This window comes from Ranitomeya variabilis, chromosome 7 (assembly GCF_051348905.1).
Source record: "Ranitomeya variabilis isolate aRanVar5 chromosome 7, aRanVar5.hap1, whole genome shotgun sequence".
NCBI classification, from domain to species: domain Eukaryota; kingdom Metazoa; phylum Chordata; class Amphibia; order Anura; family Dendrobatidae; genus Ranitomeya; species Ranitomeya variabilis.
In genome coordinates this window covers 126,026,849-126,050,225 of record NC_135238.1, presented here as the reverse complement: position 1 = coordinate 126,050,225, position 23,377 = coordinate 126,026,849, and the positions used below count along the sequence as shown (strand labels likewise).

Here is a 23,377-nt window from a genome sequence, read left to right as displayed (position 1 = left end):
AAAATTAATAGGGGTGATGTGCAGAATCCGGCCACAGCCACTATTCCGTCGATAGAGCAGTGCTGTGCAGCTTCATAAATTGGCAGTTCTGGCCTACGCTGACATAATGAACAGCTGATTGGCGGGAGTGCAGAATGTGACACCTCTCACTGATCAGACATTGATGACCTTTCCTAAGAACAGGCCATCAATGATAAAGAAGTTGGCAACCTCATTTTCCTTAGAATTAGTGTTTTTAAGCCTTATTTAAATAATTTGATGATTTTTCCTATATTTCTTCCATAGAATCGTCTTTGGAGAAAATCTCGCTCACCACATAACAATGGAAGTTGTTATGGGGTGGACCTCAACAGAAATTTTGATTCAAAATGGTGCAGTAAGTTCATTATTACAGATAATTCTTTGACTGTCACAAATAGATTATGTAATGTTATGTGAGCAATGAAATTTATCTCAATATTCCCAGCATCTGATATAGCATTCTGGTTTCTTATCAACATACATTTAGGCCATGTTCACACCATCCATGCACAATGTGGCCATAGAATGTAGTGAATTCAACATGAGCCAAGACAGTGCCTCTTTTCCTTAAAGGGTTTTACAATTGTCATGGTTTTTATGGCAAAGCTTCTTTAATGTAAAGATAACCAAGTCAGCTGTACTTTCCCCTGGTTCTCCAGCATTGGTTGTCTGCTGTGGTCTCCAGTCTTTTTTGATATAGCTGCAGCAGTGACAGCATGTCATCATGGAAATTGCAGCAGCCAATCATAGCACTGGGCAGTAGCACGTTTGCAGCTGAGCTAAGTGTTTTGTTGCAGAGATTACATGATGTCATGACTAGAGGTGAGCGAACTTGTTCGCAAAATATTCGCCATAAACGTTGCACATTCGGATTCGTGTTCGGATTCCCAAGCATTTTTCCTCAAAATCAGCTAAATTTGGCAAAGCTTGGGAAATGATCGAGTTTACACTAATGCTTTTTTAGCACTTTGGCTAGGATAGTGGTGCTGTATGATGAGTGGACGTGTTTAATGAGGGGAGGGTGTGGGGAGAAGTCAGAGTAGTGTCGGACTGTATTTTTTTTTTAATAAACTTAATGCGTGGAGATTCTGGCAGCCAATCAGGAAGAAGAAACCATCCACATTGTCCAAATACAAGGGCTTCTGTCATTGGCTGCCGAATTCATATGTCCTTCTCCATATAAAAAGTGGACATGTTGTTTTAGTGCCATTTTATCAGTATAACAGTTCAGAAAGGCTGCTGCTTCAAGTAGTCAGATAGTCCAGATAAATAGGATATTGTGCTAAATCGACTTTTCAGCACCTAAATAGTTTGTGCTGATAGTGTGGATCAGAGACCAGGTTACATTTCAGAATCTAAATTGTTTGCAATAATAGTGTGGGCCAGACACCAGGCCACATTTCATAATCTAAATAGTCTGTGCTAATAGTGTGGGCCATACAGCATGCCACATTTCAGAATCTAAAATGCTTGTGCTAATAGTGTGGTCCAGTCAGGAATCAACATTTCATAATCTAAATCCTTTCTGCTAACAGTGTGGGCCAGAGACCAGACCACATTTCAGAATCAAAAACACTTGTGCTAATAGTGTGGGCTAGAAACCAGGCCACAATTCTGAATATTAATCAGAATCTAATTCATTTGTGCTAATAGTGTGTACCAGAGACCAGGCCTCATTTTGGAATCTAAATCGTTTGTGCTAATAGTGTGAGACAGACACCAGGCCACATTTCAGAATCTAAATACTTTCTTCTAATTGTGCTGACCATACACCAGACCACATTTCTAAATCTCAATACTTTGTTAATTGTAGGGTTCAGACACCAGGCCGCATTTTTTATCTAAATCCTTTCTGCTAATAGTGTGGTCCAAACACACTATCTCAGCAAATAAATGCTGATTGTAAATTTAGTGACAGGTGACTGACAGGTCTGGGCCTGGGGCCGTGAAACAGCTATTTAAAAAGGGGAAGGGTACTTCGAACATAAGTGGGGAAAAAGCAAGGTCATGGTGCAAAAGCTAATAGGCTTGGTGTTCGAGGTGTACATGAGTTAGGTGGTAATGTTACTAAAATCTCTACTGAAAAAAAGTTTCATCCTTTCAAAAGAAAATTGAGAACATCACATCTGTTACTGGGCGGGCTACTCAACTTCCTTTCTTTTGCAGCCGCCCAGCAGTATGCTTTGTAGATGATGGCCAGAAAGAGCAAGTGCTCCAGTGGATGGCAAGCGCTGCATCATGTGGCCTCTCCTCCTCTTCTTCCACCTTAAAATCACACACAGTACAGAACCTAGAAGTGGCACCACAGTTACCCTTGTTTCCCCATGCATCACAACTCTCCAACCACCCAACTGACTGTGGGGAACCTTAGATGGGTGAGTCTTTAGAGACTCAGATACCTGAGGCACATGCAGAATGCACTGTGCTGTCAGGGTATGAAGAGAAGGAGGGTAACTCTCAGGACAAGGAGTGTGAGAACAGAGAGGATGACGATGAGGTTGTAGATCCTACTTGGTGTGAACCCAGATTCACGTAGCAGAGTAGCTCAGCAAAGAAGGTGTAGGAAGAAGACAAGGAAGTTACTTTGTGGCTTCCTGCACAAATGCGGAGTCATGCAATCACGACAAGCACTGCATACTCAGCCACATTGCTGTGGCCAGCAGTGGTCGTGGGTCTGCAGTTCACAGCAGCGGCAAGGTTGCCTAGCCTGGGCCTTTTTTGAGATCGCAAAGGATGACCCAACTCATGTTATCTGTCAATTTTGAAAAACAACTCAGTAGAGGCAAAAATTACAATAATTTGACTACTACAAGCATGAACTGGCACATGTGTGATCAATCTGCGCTAGCCTGGGAATCTCACTGCTCTAAAATGTGGATGAGCGGGCCTCACCAACTAACGGCAACCCCATTAACCGCATCTGCTGCTTCTTCCTCCACCATCACTGTGGAAACTGTTCTCACACACGTCTCTGTTCGCAGAACCTCCACTCATTTACTCTCTACAGTCGTGATGAGTGACAGCATGTCAGCTGTTTCTAAAGTGGACATGCCAGCTGTTTTTGCTTCACCAAGCACAATACATCTTTCTCAATCCACCATAAAATCTCTGCATGTACCTCACTCACAGTGCAGCAGTTTGTTGTGTTCACTCTACTCCGCCGTTTCTCAGCACAGCACAGCCCTTGTTGGATTACAACAATCAAGGGAGGCTCAAGGTACAAGGCAAACTGTTAGTGAAGATTCAGGAGCCGAGAAACAAATATAAAGGAGGATGAGGAGGAAGAGATGATGGGCACACAATAGTCAGGAGATGAAGAGGATCATGATCCCTTCTCTGATGTCTGTGGTTAGCGGGAGGAGACAGAGGAAATAAGCTTGAGTGTTAACTCGCCACCAGCACACCATGGACTTGGACCTCATGGGACTGCACATGAGGGCCTTCTTGCTGCACTCTGAAACATGATGCTCATATTCTTAGAGTTACAAATAATGCTGACTGCTTAGTTGCCACTCTATTAGATCCACTGTACAAGAATAAATTTTGCCAGATGCCTTCCTCCTGGAAAGGGACGCTCGCATGCTACAGTATCCAAACACACTTGTAGACAATCTTATGAGTGGTTTTCCCCATGACAACAGTGAGGCACACAGTGTGTCTCGCAGTTATAGATTTCAAACCTCCGGAACGTCAAGTCATTAACGTAAAAATATTAGCAGCAGTATAAGTGGCAGAAGCAATTTCTGTGAGTCGTTTCACACATTTTTTAGACCAGACCATACACCAGCAGAACAGAATACAAGTCTGATACGTTGTGAACTGTAGATGATGTGCAGGAGTATCTCGAGCTCAATATCAATACGATCAGTGGAGTTTGAAACCCTTTTCATTTTGGTTTTCATAAATGGAAGAGAGGTCTGAGCACACCTGTCACGCCTTGGAGGTTTCTCTCAGAACGTGTCTATAGTGCTGCTGATGGTGTCTTGACAACTGTCTCCATATAGTATAGACTTCCTAACTTTGATAAAAATTAGTGATGGGTGAGCACTAAAATGCATGGGTGCTCGTTGCTCGGGTCGAGCAAATTGGAATACTGGGGTACTCGGCCAGAACAACGAGCCCAATGTAAGTCTATGGGAGACCCGAGTATTTTTACTGCGATTCCCCCCAGGGGTCCTTTTAAGGTCTAAAACCATCTGAAAATGATGGAAACACTGCTCAAATGACACAGGGACCTCATGGGGATCGCCCCTGGAAGCATTCCTGACTCCTAGTTCAGTCTTAATCATTTTTTTCCGAGATTCATGACATTTTTCCCGGTGCCACAAAAAACACATAAAAACGAAACCAAAACTGCTTTTGCTTGGAAATATGTCAAGGTACATCCTTTGCAGGTTAATGACTTGCCTGTAAGGCCAAATATTTCACCCCAGACCGAAAATTTCCTCTCCCACTTAGGCTTAGTTCACACGCTGCATTTTTGAAGCTTTTTTCAACTTTAACATTGCTTTCAACCACTACAAATGCGTTCCCTGGGAAATGTCATTGTAAAATTTAACACCCCTAGCTGGCCATGTGGTGTGTGACACATAAGCAGACCCATCTTGTTTCATTTATGAAGGAGGGACTCTTAAAGTCACAGAGCCTATTTTTACTGTTGCATCAGGTGGCATTAATCTTCTTAAAGGGCCATTATGAAACAGTGGGTCTCCTAAGCTGTAGTAGCCTATGCTGTGACTGCATGGGCTGCCAAGAATGATGACGCACCGCAATACCTCTGTCATAAGATGTCCAGGGGGGACACCTGAAAAAGTGTTGCATTGAATTCAAGGCCTGCCCTGATACCAATTCATATGCACCCCAATAAGCCTTGGAACCCACATAGTGGATGTGCCCATGAAAATCCACTTCACAATATGCATTGTGTTCTCCATACTCCTTTGTTTTAAACATTGGCAGGAAGGCGAGCCATGCTGCATAGTCAGTCATATGCACCCCATTAGGCCTTGGAACCCACATAGTGGATGTGCCCATGAAAATCCACTTCACAATATGCATTGTGTGCCCCATACTCCTTGGTTTTATACATTGGCAGGAAGGCGAGTCCTGCTGCATAGTCAGTCATATGCACCCCATTAGGCCTTGGAACCCTCATAGTGGATGGGCCCAGGAAAATCCACTTCACAATATGCATTGTGTGCTCCATACTCCTTTGTTTTATACATTGAAAGGAAGGCGAGCCCTGCTGCATAGTCATATGCACCCCATTAGGCTTTGGAACCCACATACTAAATGGGCCCATGAAAATCCACTTCACAATATGCATTTTGTACTGCGTACTCCTTTGTTTTATACATTGGCGGCAAGGCCAGCCCTGCTGCATAGTCAGTCATATGCACCCCAATAGGCCTTGGAACCCACATACTGGATGGGCCCAGGAAAATCCACTTCACAATATGCATTTTGTGCTCCATACTCCATTGTTTTATACATTGGTGGCAAGGCCAGCCATGCTGCATAGTCATATGCACCCCATTAGGCCGTGGAACCCACATACTGGATGGGCCTAGGAAAATCCACTTCACAATATGTATTTTGTGCTCCATACTCCTTTGTTTTACACATTGATGGCAAGGCCAGCCATGCTGCATAGTCATATGCACCCCATTAGGCCTTGGAACCCACATACTGGATGGGCCCAGGAAAATTCACTCGGATTTTTTAATGGTATGATGGTACCCTCTTTGCACAATTATTTACAGGAGAATTTGGCAATTGTGTTTGCCATGTTTTTAACACTTAGGTTCAGATACAGCTTTAATTAAATAAGGCTAGTCCTTGCAATACAAGGCAATTTCATTGCAAACTGCAAAGTTCAAGGAATCCTAAGATTGAATAGCTTGAGTGCGTACATTTTTGCATATGTTAACAATAACATACAAAGGTTAATAAGTACATATAAGGATTATATAAATATACTGATTACGTATATATATGAAGATTAACTACATACAGTATAGTTAGATCATCACCAAGAGGCTTTTAAACATCATCTGTTTGGAATATCAGAGAAGCAACACCAAGACACAGAACCCCTGGGAGATTACCTACAATGCATGGGCATCCCCAATTATGCAGGTATCAGCACACTGTACATGTACAGGTACCCCAGTTTTGGCATCTGTCTTAGTCATATTTCTCTGGTCTTATATAGTGAATAACACTATTTGGTAACTCTAGTTTCACCCACACCTTCAAATGGCCACTTTTCAAGGTTGGATGACACTGAGATATCATGGAGTCATCAGACGAGGGACCATAAACCCCTAGAAAATAAAGGCCACAAGGATTTAAATCAAACCACCACCGGCATAGTTTCAGTAAACCTTAACATTTTACAGTGACAAACAGCAAACATATAGAGGCTTAGAACTGTTTGTGAAGTGAATAAACAAACATTTATCAAGATTGTGTCACTATGATCATTGTCTGTCACATCTCTAAATGTTTTACAAGAAATGCAGCTATGTGATTGTCTGAATGCATTCGGTATACAGTATTCCAATCTTGTTTACTAATCGCCATTTGTATATTCTCCATTTGTACATTTGAGGCAGACAAAGTTAAGGCTCGCAAGGAGAGAAACAAATATAGTGAACAAAGCTATATTTTTAATGAACTACTGAGGCAAAGTAACAGCATTGCTTTATCAAATTTACATGAAATGTATTGTGTCCAATGTTAGCAACCAGGCAACAAAAAATTGAGCTTTTCACGTGAGCTCTTTAAGGTACACAAATGTTATGAAGTGTTTTCCAACAAGGATGTGATTTCACCAATGGGGGGTACCTTTTGTAAAAATAGACTAGGGCCATCACAGCCCCCCTTGACCACACTTCACCGACCTATTACAGTACAAAGCACGTTTACCCTGGTGATCTAGTGGCAGTTAATCAAGAGACATTGCAGGAGAAAGGTTAAGAAGTAGGCCCAATGGAATGCCATGCCCAATTCCCCAATGTGTTGTCCTTTTTTTAAAAAATAAGACTGCCATCACAGACCCCTTGGCCAAAATGCACCGTACAGAGCACGTTCACCCTGGTGATCTAGTGGCAGTTAAAGGACACATTGCAGGAGACCGAGTTAAGAAGTAGGCCCAATGTAATGCCCTGCCTACTTCCCAAATGTGGTGTCCTTTTTGGACTTATTAAAATAGTGCCATCACAGACCCCTAGCCCAAAATGCACCTTACAGAGCACGTTCACCCTGGTGATCTAGTGGCAGTTAATCAAGAGACATTGCAGGAGACCGAGTTAAGAAGTACGCTCAATGTAATGTCACGCCCAATTGCACAATGTGGTTCCTTTTTTAAAAAAAATAAGAGTGCCATCACAGCCCCCTTGCCCAAAATACACCATACAGAGCACATTAACCCTGGTCATCTAGTGGCAGGTAAAGGACACATTGCAGGAGACAGAGTTAAGGAGTAGGCCCAATGTTGGGGTGTGGGTCTCTAAGACTTGTAATGGAGTGCCTGGACTGACAAGCATTTGCTCATAGGTGGTTAATTTGTAAAAAATTGTTCATGTGGATCCTAGACACCCTTTCCCAAAAATGTACTTTCTGTAGCAGCAGGGAACACGTGAACCATGGTGTTCTAGTGGTGGAATAAGAGGAGACATTGCTGAAGGCCTCATTAAAACCTAGGCCCAATGTAAAGGAATGTGTCTCCTACACTTGTAATGCCCATACACTAAGTGAATGGGCTGACAAAGATTTCCCCATGGGGGTGGCAATTTTTAAAAAAAAATTGTTTACGGTCATCATAAACACCTTGCAAAACTGTAAAGTGGTTTCGTACACAGTTGCTGCTGTGAAGGTGCAGGTTTGTAGTAAAAATATGGCGGACGAATCGGAGGATGAAGTGATCAGGAAAAGGTCTATGGTGATGACAGGAATGGGAACGTACATGATTAATAACAGTGGTGGCTATGGGAGGTATGATATCCAGGATACAGCCTATAATGAATAGTCATTTAGCCACCACCAATTACCAGAATGTGTTTCATGCCCGTCAGAAGATCGGTGTAACAGATGCGCGTTTGACTCCACCTAAAAAATGCCTGTCAAAAATATGTTGCCAAACCAAAGACGCACGTGTTTGTCTAAAGGGCAAAGTGCAACATGTTCATGAGATGCTGAATTATAGAAAGCAGATCAGTGTTGGAGGAAAACAAAACAAACTGATGGATGCTTGTGAAAAACTAAGTTTAAAGAGAAGTGCACGAGGAGGGGGACAAGGCGGGTCATCTCAATTCTAGAATACTGGTGGCACAGAGAGACTCCACACATAGTTGCTTTGAAGGGAAAGGATGGGTCGGAGCATACTGGTCGCATGGCAATTTGGAAGCGATGATGGAGTATTATTTGGATCTTTCTAAGTTGTGGGTACAACCATCGATGGAGGAGGTGGATGGTTTTCTGGCAGAGGTTCAGCTTCCTAGACTTTGTACGGTTGATCAGGGACTTTGGAGAGCCGTTTAATTTGGAGGAGCTTGACGCTGCACTGGCTTCTATGCCTAATGCTAAAGCCCCAGGGGTAGATGGGTGTCCCAGGGGACGTGTAAAAAAAAAGTAAAGAGTAGGTATTGTTTCACATTTTGCTGGAGGTGTATGCTGCTGGTGTGGTGGAGGGTGAGTTGTCGCGGTCCATGCCTGTGTCAATAATTGAAGTGTTGCCAAAACAGTGTAAGGATGCGACGGATCAAGCTTCTTCTCACCCAATCTCATTATTAACCATAGATATCAAAATCTTGGCCAAAATATTGGCTAATCATCTTAACAAGGTGATAACGACACTAATAAACCGGGAACAGTCCGGTTTTATGCCCAACAGTTCTACAGCATGTAATCTTAGACAATTGTTTCTCAATATGCAGTTAAAGCCAGACAATATGGGTCAGAGGGTTGTGGTGTCTTTAAACGCCACAAAGGCTTTTGATAGTATATAATGGCGTTATTTGTGGGCGGTTATGAAGGCTATGGGTTTTGGCTAGAGATTTATAATTTGGGTGCAATTGTTTTATGACTCTCCAAGAGCCAGGATACAGGTAAATGGGCTCTTGTGGGGGGATTTTCCTTTGTATAGGGGAACACGGCAGGGGTGCCCCTTGTCTCCTCTCTTGTTTACAATTGCTGTTGAGCCCTTGGTGGCAGTGATACGGAGGTATAGGGACATAAAGGGATTTAGATACGGAAACTATGAAGAAAAGATTGCCCTGTATGCGGACGATGTGTTACTGTTCTTGGAAGATGCGCAGAAGTCTTTGGGTGCTGTTCTGAACAGCATTAAAAAAATTGGGGTTCTTTCCAGATTATCTATTAATTGTGATAAGTCTAGTTGTTGCCCATGGACGTGGCGGCTCCTCTAACACTAGACCCTGGGGTTCCCTTAAGGGTGGTACATGAGTGTAAATATCTGGGCATCGTGGTTTCGGGCAAAATAGAGGACTATGTGCGGCTCAACCTGACTCTTATGCGCGGCTCAACCTGACTCCTATGCTTGTGAAGTTCCAGCTGAAGATTTGGTCCTGGAAGAAGCTATTTCTGTCAGTTGCAGGAAGAGTAAATTTGATCAAAATTTTACTTATGCCTCAGCTCCTGTACATATTGCATAATTCTCCAGTGTAGCTGCCTCAGAGTACATTTCATAGGATCAAGAAGACTCTATTTAGGGACTTAATTTGGAAGGGTGGCCTGGCGGGCATCAAATTGGAACATCTGCTAAGGGTGAAGGACGAGGGTGGTTTGGCGGTCCCCATTCCATGGATTTACTACATAGCATCTCAATGCCAGCATATGGTAGGTTGGGGAGAACTGGAACAGAGCGCTTAAGCGTGGATAATCATTGAACACTCGGTAGGGAAATGCCCATTGTTAGCCAGTCTGGAAGCAGGCAGATTCAAAATTAACCCCAAACAATTCCCAACAATAGCTATGATGGAGAATGTGTGGCAGAAACTTAAGTATTGGAGAAGAGTAACGTAATTTACGAGATATAAGCCGATTTGGTTTGATCCTAGGTTGACAGAGCTCATGAGATTGCGGGGTTCGGTCATTGGAGGCGCATTGGTATTTGGTTCGTGTCTCAGTTGCTTGATAGGGATGTTCTTAAAACATTAGAGACACTTAGGACTGAGTTTCTTTTGTCCTAGATGTTCTTTCAATATTTGCAGTTGCGACACGCCCTAAATTGTCAAAAGGAGGGGTCGCGAGTGATACGGCACTGCGATAGCTTGTTGAATCTTATCGGGTCTCAGAGGAGTACGAGGGGGTTCATTACCATGATATACAGGGGTCTGTTATATACCTTTTTATTGAAACATCCATTAAGGCTAAATTAAAAATGGGTGGCGGATGTGGGTCCTTTGTCGGAGTCCCAGTGGGAGTCTATACTTCAATACATCCCCAGGGCGTCCTTGAGTGAGGCTAACAGGGTGTCGGAGTTATACCTTGTGTATAGGGTGTACAGGACCATGGCATGGATAAGGAAGGCAGGACTGAGAGGTGACTCAAAATGCCGAAGGTGCATTGAGGATGATGCAGATGTCATACATATGATGTGGTCGTGCGCTCGCCTCCAACCCTTTTGGATGAAGGTGCTTGATTCAAAAGGTGACGGGGTAAAGGTGGTGCGTAACCAGCTGATTAGCCTTCTGGGTTGTATGGATGATATTGCTACGGATGAATGTGGAAGGCTGATTATTGCGAGATTGTTGTATGTTGCGAGAAAGCTTATTGCGATTTACTGGTTGCCTGAAAACCCACCAGGGAAAAAGGAATTTATTAATAACATTAATTTTATTTTCCTTATGGAAAGGAATATTTACATTAGAGAGGTCAGAATACAAAATTTCAAAATTTGAAAATGTGTGGGGCGGATGGATGGATTACCCAGGCATGGCGTCTGCTGAGTTATTGCAGAGTAGAATGGGGGTCGTTTAGTTGCTTCTGGAGGGACGTTTACATGTAGTGTTGGACAATTTTCAAGAGGTGATGTTTTCAGTTGGTTGTATTGGATAATGGTTAAGGGACTGGGGTGAGGGAGGCTTGGTTATGGAGTAAGGGTCCTGATTTCGTAAAATGAAAATGTATTAATTGATTTTGTATTAGTGGTACCTGTCTGGAAAATGTGTCAGACTGTGCTTCTGCGTGTCATATGCTTTAATACAAAATGATAACATTTAAAAAAAGAGGAGTGCACCGTCTGTAACTATAAACAATCAGGTCAGGAGTGGTGCACTCTAAATTATTATGTGGTGCCCAAAGGAAAAAAGCAAAATATAGTCAAGAAGACCTTTGGCACTCAACAAGTCCACAATTCTTTGCTTTTGAATTCAACTTTATTTTGGCAGCCAGCAAAAATATATAACAGACAGATCCAACGTTTCGGCATACAATGCCTTTTTCAAGGTAGTCTGTATATAGTATATAGCGCTCCTAGGGGATTAGTTAGTCAAACATGACTTGAGAAACAGGGCGCATACTGAAGAAAATGCGAGGCTGGTGTGTGTCCAGTGACTCAGGGCAAGGTCTTGCCCTGAGCCACTGGACACACGCCAGCCTCGCATTTTCTTCAGTATGCGCCCTGTTTCTCAAGTCATGTTTGACTAACTAATCCCCTAGGAGCGCTATATACTATATACAGACTACCTTGAAAAAGGCATTGTATGCCGAAACGTTGGATCTGTCTGTTATATATTTTTGCTGGCTGCCAAAATAAAGTTGAATTCAAAAGCAAAGAATTGTGGACTTGTTGAGTGCCAAAGGTCTTCTTGACTGTAACTATAAACACACACGTGGCACAAGCTTCTTCATCTACACCCATACATATTACCAATAATATCCAAATGTCACAGTCGCAAATTATTTGTTCTAGTGTAACGAACACTGTTAAAGGAATGGCACTAAGCGTAGATAACCACGACCCAGTGAAACACCAGATTTCCTCTTTACAAGATATGGACAATGATGGTATTGATGACAACTTGGAAATTAATATACCACATACACACCAAGAAGATGAAGATCACAGCTGCAAAAAAGTGCAACAAAAAGGCTGTGAATGTCTGGAAAATCATTTTCTCATGTGCAAACTTTCCCTCTTAATAAAGTTGTACCTAATGATGCATACACAGCTCTCATGACAATTTAGCGAGAGATGGTTGAAAGATGATGTATTCTATTTTATCCATGTCCACTTTTTGAAAGCAAGCATAAAAGGATAAAATAGTGGCAAGATGTGTGATTTGGGTCAGTAAGGAGGTAATGTCAGGTACAGATAGGTAGATCTGCATGTCATTGGCGTACTGATGATATTGCAAACCTGTTGTGAATTTGGATTCTGGGCTCCCCCGGTGGCTACTGGTGGAATTGAACTGGTGTCTTCATCTTCTCTGTTCACCTGTTCCCATCAAGATGTGGGAGTCGCTATATAACCTTGCTGCTCTGTTAGTTGCTTGCCGGTCAACAATGTTATCAGAAGCCTCTCTGTGCTTGTTCCTGCTCCTAGACAACTACTAGATAAGTTGGACTCTTGTCCATGTTTTGTTTTTGCATTTTGTTCCAGTTCACAGCTGTAGTTTCGTTACTGTGTCTGGAAAGCTCTTGTGAACAGGAATTGCCACTCTGGTGTTATGAGTTAATGCCAGAGTCTTAAAGTAATTTCTGGATGGTGTTTTGAAAGGGTTTTTAGCTGACCATGAAAGTGTCCTTTCTGTCTTCTGCTATGTAGTAAGTGGACCTCAAATTTGCTAAACCTATTTTCATACTACGTTTGTTATTTCATCTTAATTCACCGCCAATACATGTGGGGGGCCTCTGTCTCCTTTCGGGGTACTTCTCTAGAGGTGAGCTAGGACTATATATTTCCTCTGCTAGCTTTATTTAGTCCTCCGGCTGGTGCTGGGCATCTAGAATCAACGTAGGCATGCTACCCGGCCACTGCTAGTTGTGCGTTAGGTTTAGTTCATGGTCAGCTCAGTTTCCATCTTCCAAGAGCTAGTTCCTATATATGCTGATGCTATGTTCTCTTGCCATTGAGATCATGACAGTTTGACCGGCCCACAAAGTGTTAATTGTATTGGCTGAAGTAGGAGGAAAAGAAGTCTGAGGAATCTTTTTTTTTTTTTTTTTTCCTCTCTCTTACTCAGAGTGTGCTGCCTAGCCATAATTGCAGCCTGCTGCTTCTTTCCTCCTCTTAATCCTTGAATGGCTCTGTGTCCACCTGTTTGTAATGGATCTTCAGAGTGTAACTGCAGGTTTGAATAATCTCGCCACGAAGGTACAAAATTTGCAAGACTTTGTTTGTCATGCACCTGTATCTGAGCCGAGAATTCCTTTGCCGGAATTTTTCTCAGGGAATAGATCTGGGTTTCAGAATTTTCAAAATAATTGCAAATTATTTTTGTCCCTGAAATTTCGCTCTGCCGGAGACCCTGCACAGCAGGTCAGGATTGTGATTTCCTTGCTCCGGGGCGACCCTCAAGACTGGGCTTTTTCATTGACACCAGGGGATCCTGCGTTGCTCAATGTGGATGCGTTTTTTCTGGCCTTGGGGTTGCTTTATGACGAACCTCATTTGGAGCTTCAGGCAGAAAAAACTTTGATGTCCCTATCTCAGGGGCAAGATGAAGCGGAAATTTACTGCCAAAGATTCCGTAAATGGTCTGTGCTTACTCAGTGGAATGAGTGCGCCCTGGCGGCGACTTTCAGAGAGGGTCTCTCTGATGCCATTAAGGATGTTATGGTGGGGTTCCCTGTGCCTGCGGGTCTGAATGAGTCCATGACAATGGCTATTCAGATCGATAGGCGTTTGCGGGAGCGCAAACCTGTGCACCATCTGGCGGTGTCCACTGAGAAGTCGCCAGAGGGTATGCAGTGTGATAGAATTCTGTCCCGAAGCGAGCGGCAGAATTTTAGACGGAAAAATGGGTTGTGTTTCTATTGTGGTGATTCTACTCATGTTATATCAGCATGCTCTAAGCGCACTAAAAAGCTTGATAAATCTGTTTCCATTTGCACCTTACCGTCTAAGTTTATTCTATCTGTGACCCTGATTTGCTCTTTGTCATCTATTACCACGGACGCCTATGTCGACTCCGGCGCCGCTTTGAGTCTTATGGATTGGTCCTTTGCCAAACGCTGTGGGTATGATTTAGAGCCTTTGGAGACTCCTATTCCTCTGAAGGGGATTGACTCCACCCCATTGGCTAATAATAAACCACAATACTGGACACAAGTAACTATGCGTATTAATCCGGATCACCAGGAGATTATTCGCTTTCTGGTGCTGTATAATCTACATGATGATTTGGTGTTAGGATTGCCTTGGCTGCAATCTCACAACCCAGTCCTCGACTGGAGAGCTATGTCTGTGTTGAGCTGGGGATGTAAGGGGGCTCATGGGGATGTACCTGTGGTTTCCATTTCATCATCTATTCCCTCTGAAATTCCTGAGTTCCTGTCTGACTATCGTGATGTCTTTGAAGAATCCAAGCTTGGTTCGTTACCTCCGCACCGAGAGTGCGATTGTGCCATAGATTTAATCCCGGGTAGTAAATACCCAAAGGGTCGTTTATTTAATCTGTCTGTGCCTGAACATGCTGCTATGCGAGAATATATAAAGGAGTCCTTGGAAAAGGGACATATTCGTCCATCGTCATCTCCCTTAGGAGCCGGTTTTTTCTTTGTGTTAAAAAAAAGACGGCTCTTTGAGACCATGTATCGATTATCGGCTTTTGAATAAAATCACTGTTAAATATCAATACCCATTGCCGTTGCTGACTGATTTGTTTGCTCGCATAAAGGGGGCCAAGTGGTTCTCTAAGATTGACCTTCGTGGGGCGTATAATTTGGTGCGAATCAGGCAGGGAGATGAGTGGAAAACCGCATTTAATACGCCCGAGGGCCACTTTGAGTATTTAGTGATGCCTTTTGGTCTTTCAAATGCTCCGTCAGTTTTCCAGTCCTTTATGCATGATATTTTTCGCGATTATTTGGATAAATTTATGATTGTGTATCTGGATGATATTCTGATTTTTTCGGATGACTGGGACTCTCATGTCCAGCAAGTCAGGAGGGTTTTTCAGGTTTTGCGGTCTAATTCTTTGTGTGTGAAGGGTTCTAAGTGTGTTTTTGGGGTACAGAGGATTTCCTTTTTGGGATATATTTTTTCTCCCTCTTCCATTGAAATGGATCCTGTCAAGGTTCAAGCTATTTGTGATTGGACGCAGCCCTCTTCTCTTAAGAGTCTTCAGAAATTTTTGGGCTTTGCTAACTTTTATCGTCGATTTATTGCTGGTTTTTCGGATATTGCTAAGCCATTGACCGATTTGACTAAGAAGGGTGCTGATGTTGCTGATTGGTCCCCTGATGCTGTGGAGGCCTTTCGGGAGCTTAAGCGCCGTTTTTCCTCTGCCCCTGTGTTGCGTCAGCCTGATGTTGCTCTACCTTTTCAGGTTGAGGTCGACGCTTCTGAGATCGGAGCTGGGGCAGTGTTGTCGCAGAAAAGTTCTGACTGCTCCGTGATGAGGCCTTGTGCCTTCTTTTCCCGTAAATTTTCGCCCGCTGAGCGGAATTATGATGTTGGGAATCGGGAGCTTTTGGCCATGAAGTGGGCTTTTGAGGAGTGGCGCCATTGGCTTGAGGGGGCCAGACATCAGGTGGTGGTATTGACTGACCACAAAAATTTGATTTATCTTGAGACCGCCAGGCGCCTGAATCCTAGGCAGGCGCGCTGGTCATTATTTTTCTCTCGGTTTAATTTTGTGGTGTCATACCTACCGGGTTCTAAGAATGTTAAGGCGGATGCCCTTTCTAGGAGTTTTGAGCCTGACTCGCCTGGTAACTCTGAGCCCACAGGTATCCTTAAGGATGGAGTGGTATTGTCAGCCGTTTCTCCAGACCTGCGGCGGGCCTTGCAGGAGTTTCAGGCGGATAGACCTGATCGTTGCCCACCTGATAGACTGTTTGTTCCTGATGATTGGACCAGTAGAGTCATCTCTGAGGTTCATTCTTCTGCGTTGGCAGGTCATCCTGGCATTTTTGGTACCAGGGATTTGGTGGCAAGGTCCTTCTGGTGGCCTTCCCTGTCGCGAGATGTGCGAGGCTTTGTGCAGTCTTGTGACGTTTGTGCTCGGGCCAAGCCTTGTTGTTCTCGGGCTAGTGGATTATTGTTGCCCTTGCCTATTCCTAAGAGGCCTTGGACGCACATCTCGATGGATTTTATTTCAGATCTGCCTGTTTCTCAGAAGATGTCTGTCATCTGGGTGGTGTGTGACCGTTTTTCTAAGATGGTCCATTTGGTTCCTCTGCCCAAGTTGCCTTCTTCTTCCGAGTTGGTTCCTCTGTTTTTTCAAAATGTTGTTCGTTTGCATGGTATTCCTGAGAATATCGTTTCTGACAGAGGGACCCAATTCGTGTCTAGATTTTGGCGGGCATTCTGTGCTAGGATGGGCATAGATTTATCTTTTTCGTCCGCTTTCCATCCTCAGACGAATGGCCAGACCGAGCGGATTAATCAGACCCTGGAGACATATCTGAGGTGTTTTGTGTCTGCTGACCAGGATGATTGGGTTGCTTTTTTGCCATTGGCGGAGTTCGCTCTCAATAATCGGGCCAGCTCTGCCACTTTGGTGTCCCCGTTTTTCTGTAATTCGGGGTTTCATCCTCGATTTTCCTCTGGTCAGGTGGAATCTTCGGATTGTCCTGGAGTGGATGCTGTGGTGGAGAGATTGCATCAGATCTGGGGGCAGGTGGTGGACAATTTGAGGTTGTCCCAGGAGAAGACTCAGCTTTTTGCCAACCGCCACCGTCGTGTTGGTCCTCGGCTTGGTGTTGGGGATTTGGTGTGGTTGTCTTCTCGTTTTGTCCCTATGAGGGTCTCTTCTCCTAAGTTTAAGCCTCGGTTCATCGGCCCGTATAAGATATTGGAGATTCTTAACCCTGTTTCCTTCCGTTTGGACCTCCCTGCATCCTTTTCTATTCATAACGTTTTTCATCGGTCATTATTGCGCAGGTATGAGGTACCGGTTGTGCCTTCCGTTGAGCCTCCTGCTCCGGTGTTGGTTGAGGGTGAGTTGGAGTACGTTGTGGAGAAAATCTTAGACTCTCGTGTTTCCAGACGGAGACTCCAGTATCTGGTCAAGTGGAAGGGATACGGCCAGGAGGATAATTCTTGGGTGAATGCATCTGATGTTCGTGCCTTTCATAGGGCCCATCCTGATCGCCCTGGTGGTTCTGGTGAGGGTTCGGTGCCCCCTCCTTGAGGGGGGGGTACTGTTGTGAATTTGGATTCTGGGCTCCCCCGGTGGCTACTGGTGGAATTGAACTGGTGTCTTCATCTTCTCTGTTCACCTGTTCCCATCAAGATGTGGGAGTCGCTATATAACCTTGCTGCTCTGTTAGTTGCTTGCCGGTCAACAATGTTATCAGAAGCCTCTCTGTGCTTGTTCCTGCTCCTAGACAACTACTAGATAAGTTGGACTCTTGTCCATGTTTTGTTTTTGCATTTTGTTCCAGTTCACAGCTGTAGTTTCGTTACTGTGTCTGGAAAGCTCTTGTGAACAGGAATTGCCACTCTGGTGTTATGAGTTAATGCCAGAGTCTTAAAGTAATTTCTGGATGGTGTTTTGAAAGGGTTTTTAGCTGACCATGAAAGTGTCCTTTCTGTCTTCTGCTATGTAGTAAGTGGACCTCAAATTTGCTAAACCTATTTTCATACTACGTTTGTTATTTCATCTTAATTCACCGCCAATACATGTGGGGGGCCTCTGTCTCCTTTCGGGGTACTTCTCTAGAGGTGAGCTAGGACTATATATTTCCTCTGCTAGCTTTATTTAGTCCTCCGGCTGGTGCTGGGCATCTAGAATCAACGTAGGCATGCTACCCGGCCACTGCTAGTTGTGCGTTAGGTTTAGTTCATGGTCAGCTCAGTTTCCATCTTCCAAGAGCTAGTTCCTATATATGCTGATGCTATGTTCTCTTGCCATTGAGATCATGACACAAACCGTGCCATTACATCAGCTGTCCCAGGCCGAAGGTGTAGATGGAGAAGAGTAGGGGTCCTAGAACTGAGCCTTGGGGAACACCGAAAGACTGTGGTCGAGGTGAGGAGGTGGCGTGGGAGAGGGAGACACTGAATGTCCCCGTAACACACTGGTTGTTTTTTAAAGACTCTGCTGATAACCTCCCCAAGGCCATTTGCACCAACAGCCAGGCCCGCATCAGCAGGGGTAGCAAAACTCCCATCCTAACCACCACAAGCATGATCAGGCACATGGCAGCAAAGCACTCGACTTTGTTGGTTGAACACAAGGCTCCATGACCATGAACAGTGTCTGCGGGTGATACCACTGCTTTTTCCAATGTTGAGCATGCAAGCAAATCCCCTGTCCATGGTGCATGCAAAGATGCCTCATGCCCTGCATCTGCAGTTGAACACAAACTCAACTAGCACCATCAACAAGCACGTCCACGTCCTTGTCCCATCACAGTGTTCAGTTGTCCATACCCCATTCTTTGGAACGCAAGCGGAAATAAGCAGCCAATGCCACAATACTAAATTTACACATTTCTAGTGTGCTTGCATGTGAAATGTTGCATTTCATGACCGTGTGAGACCTAAGCTTTCAGCAACCTTATGGTGGTTACCATCATAAGGTACTCGTTACCCAGCTGCCACAATTTTTCTCTGTCTGCCGTCATGACATTCGACAAGCAAGCACATATCCCACAACATTACCCGGGCTTTCTACAATGCTGTTACAGGGAAAGTGCACCTAAACATGGACACTTGGACAAGTGCATGTGGGCAGGGATGCTACATCTCACTGACGGCACACTGGTTAGCATAAAGGAAGCCATGAACCAGTCGGACATTGGGAGGCCATGTTGCAGATGTATGGACACAGATTGTGGAAGGCTTTGTCTGTCATAGTTAGGGTTTTGAACTGTAGCCTCTGGGCAAGTGGAAGGCAGTGAAGGGCCTGCCAGAGATGAGAGGCTGGGGAATAACAGAGGGACAGTTGGTTTACTCGGTCATCAGAGTTTAGGATAGTTTGGAGTGGTGCAAGAGTGCTAGAGGGGAGGCCAGAAAGTAGAAGGTTGCAATAGTGTAGGCGGGAGATCATGAGGGCGTGCACAAACATGTTTGCAGTTTCTTGGAATGTACGGATCCTGGAAATATTTTTAAGTTGTAGTGGCCAAGAGCTTAGATATGTATCTTGAAAGAGAGGGCAGAGTCAAGGATCACCCCGAGGCCCCGAACGTGTGGGACTATTTGTACCGGTGTGCCGGCCTGGCATTACACAGGCACGTGTCCCACAACATTACCCGTGCCCTCCACAATGCTGTTATTGGGAAAGTCCACCTAACCACAGACACGTGGACAAGTGCTTGTGGTCAGAGACGGTACATCTCACTAAAGGCACACTGGGTTAACATAGTGGAAGCCGGGACACAGTCCAACCTTGGGATGGTGCACATCCTCCCAACCCTGAGTATTGCTGGCCCTACATCAATCTGGCTTGCCACCACAGTCGACAGCTCCTGCACCTCCTCCTCCTTCACATCCTCTTTGGCCTCCATCTCCAAAAGTAACACATCAGTCACAAGCTGGAAGCACTGCAGCACTGCCTCAGGCTGTGCTGAAGCTAATATGATTAGGTGACAAACCGCACAATGATGAAGAGTTGTGGACAGCGCTGAAAGAGCAGGCAGATCTGTGGCTGACACCACTGAACATACAGGCAGGCGTGGTTGTGTGTGACAATGGCTGGAACCTGGTGGCAAGCTCACACATGTGCTATGGCTGGCCCATGTGATTAACCTCATTGTTCAATGTTTACTGAAAAGCAACACGGAGGTGCCAGATCTGCTAGGAAAAGTACAAGGCTCTAAATACCCATTTTAGAAAGTCAGCTACAGCTTCATACGCCCTTGCCGTGATTCTGCAGCGCTTGGTGTGTGATGTCCTCCCCATGCATTGGAACTCTACACTGCATATTTTGGAAAGGATTTGTGAGCTGAAGAGGGCAGTTGTTGACTGCCAACATCAACAAGGCCGTTGGTATTCAGTTCTGACTCCACACATAAGATCTCAGGAGTGGACATGGATGTCAGACATATGTACCATCCTCCAAAACTTTGAGGAATTCACCAAGATGGTGAGCAGCAATGACGCAAAAATAATTAACATCTCCATCCTGCTTCTCTGTGTTCTAATATAAATATTTATACTTATTTATATAGCGTCAACATATTTACCGTTTGAAACACAACAGTCCTAAGTAAAAACGATAACAATAATACAATAATTACACAGAAATAAAACTACTCTGCTCGTGACAGCTTACAATCTACACTAAGTAACAACGAGAGCAATAATTAAACCCCCCAAAACACATCCTACTCGTGACAACTTACTATCTACAATGAGGTGGGGGAGATAAAAACTACAGGGGAATGTATTTACAAGGATGTATTTACAATGATATTAGTGAGGTTTGTCGAAACTTGTGGAGGCCTGAGGACGAGGAGGAGGAGAGCATGGTCAGTTGTCCTCTTGGTGATAACACAGAAGTATCGACTTTTAGCAGTCTTGCACGCATGCCTGAGTTTATGTTCCGCTGACTTTCCCGTCACCCTCGCGTTATCAAAATTTTGGGTGACAGGGAATACTGATTGGTGACACTTCCAGACCCACGCTACAAGGAGAACTTTATTTCTCTTATTACAGAGGCAGACAGGTGTACTAGAATGTTGGAGGACCATAGGGCCCTTCTTGCAGAATTATTAAAACAATTCCCATCTGAAAACGCTTGCAGAAGAGGTCACAGTTCGTTGGCCAAGCAAGGAGTACAGGTGAGAGACACAACTCCAATCCAGCAGAGGCAGAGGAACACTGAAAAGTTTGAGGAGAGTTTTCTCACACCCTCTTATCGACCTGGCCCTGAGGCGTGGAGGACTGTCACAAGGAGTGCTTTGTTTTGGAAAATGCTGAGGGAGTACCTTGCTGACCGTACTAGCATCCTCTGTCATTCCTCTGTGCTCTTTAATTATTGTTTTGCAAGGCTGAACATGGAACATGAACTGTCTCTCTACTGCAAACGTGCGCTGTACTCACGGTCATGGAGCACACGGTGCGTCGCTTTCTGGTGGTCACTGTGAACATGGCTCCTCGCTTTCTGGCAGTAATGCTTTTATTGGCGGGAGCACACGCCTTTGTAATACAAAGACAGACTACAGCACCGCCCAAGCGTTCACACTCTGCTCCTCAGACTTTCTATGTGCGCAGTGACTGCCTCTAGGCAGAAGATGGTGGTAGTTGGAGTTGGAGCATTTAACACAGTCATGAAGCAGCCATAACAACTTGAAAGAGAAGTATTTTTAACGAGATACCACACTATTCGATATGTGGCCTGTATTTGTTAATTTTGTAAAGTAAAATATTGTACCGAACTAGGGTAACAGACAGCAAATAAAGCTGAAGGTAGGCCTGAATTTCCACATTTTGTAGGCCACAAATACATCAGACGTCTGACAGCGATAACACCCTGGCAAATATGTGTCTTTTTTTTATTTCAGAAGCTAAATAGTGCTGTATAGAATTAGAGTATCAGAAAGCAAAAAAAGGGGTACACTGGCCTACAATGAGCAAACTTGGAGCACGCAGAAATATGTAACAGAAGTACCACACTGATATGTGGCCTTTTAAATTTTGGGGGGCTAAATAGCGCTGTATAGAATATGAGTATCACACAGCCACAAAGTAAGTACACCAGTCTCCAATGCCCAAACTTAGAGCACAGAGATATTTGAGGCCTTTTTCGGTGAATTTAAAACACCACAAAAAAAAGGGACACAAGGCTAGCACACAACTATGCTACGTATGCCTGACAAACTATAATTATTCAACAGGCCTCAGTCTGACAGAACAGACTGCATATTTTTTGTTAGGGGGGTCAATTTTTGGGACAAAAAAAAAAAGGTATATAGACAGTAAATAAGCTGCAGCAGCAGCAGCAGGCAGTTATGGAGCTTTGGGAGGGATGCAGTGGGAGCAATGGACGCACATACAGTGCCTGCAGGCCTTGCACTGATGTGGATATGCTGTGCCCTGCATACCTAGCGCTGCAATATCGGGACCCACGAATTAGCCCTAAAAAGGACTTTTGGTTTCTGAGGAGTTGTGGATGTAAAAGTTGCAGACCTACCCTAACTCTAAAACCACGATTCTGACCCTATCTCGGTACCAGCTCTCCCTACTCTCGCTAAAACAGGAACAGAATGCGGCAAGCAGGGCGGCGCCAGGTCTCTTATACTCGGGATGATGCTGTACGGCCCAGCGAATCACTGCACGACCACAACAAAGATGGCTGCGGCATTTCAAGGTCTGGCAGACAATCCCTGCACTGTGATTGGGTCTCTAAAGTCCACCAAAACTGCTGGGTGGAGACTGCAGTCACCGCTGAATAATCCCAGAAATGCCCGGTGCTCGGTGAGTACCCCGATACTCTGGCGAGTAACGAATAGTGGCGAGCATGTTCGCTCATCACTAATCCAGATGAACAAATCATGGATCTGCAATGACTTTTGTACCCCAGTCGCAGACTGGGCAGACTAGGTGATGATATAGTTTTTAGTGTGCTGCTTTGATCTTGCATTGTTGCAGTCTGTGACAACTTTGTGGTGTCTTCTGTGCCTGCTGTTGCTACTGCTGCTGATGCTACTAACAATTTTTTGAAATGTGGAGACTCCATCTGGTGGGTTGCCTGTAATGGAAAGAGTGTCAGAGCCCCATTACACTATTTCTACTCTGGGGAAATTGATGCCACTTCAGTGGGGTGTGGCAATAATATTGTGAAATATTTTGACTCCATTTGGGCTTCCTTTCATGTGTGTTGCCTGTAGCGGTAGGGCTCCCAGTCCAGCAGGCCTGCACTTACTTTCAGATAACTACCTGTGTTACTATCCTTAAATGTTTCTAATATAGTAGTCTACAAAGCTGATATTTGTGCCACCTGTGTGTGGCTGAGCAGAAAAGCAGTTTGAGCTGTTGCATGAAGCATCAGGGCTCCCAGCACAGCAGGTTTACATTGGTCCCTCACCCACCTTATCTTAATTTAAACTGAAATTAAAAGCTATAAATGCTGGCCCAGACCCTGATACCTCATGCATGGCGCATGGCTGACTGCTGCTGCGCCTTTATCAAATTTTTAGTGTGGGTCAACCCACAGTGCCTACCCCTAATTTTTAGAAACATTTTGACTCCAAGTTGGGTCTCCATGTTTGCTAC

General features: G+C 44.4%; 1 protein-coding gene across 2 annotated transcripts in view; it reads left to right on the top strand.

Moving 5' to 3' along the window:
* LOC143786367 (carboxypeptidase O-like) overlaps positions 1 to 23,377 on the top strand; it is a 302,348-nt gene that overhangs the window by 203,691 nt on the left and 75,280 nt on the right. For both annotated transcript variants that reach the window (XM_077275702.1, XM_077275703.1), the window contains one exon: positions 286 to 376. In XM_077275702.1, the coding sequence (XP_077131817.1) occupies positions 286 to 376 (91 nt within the window). The remainder of the gene's footprint in view (positions 1 to 285; positions 377 to 23,377) is intronic.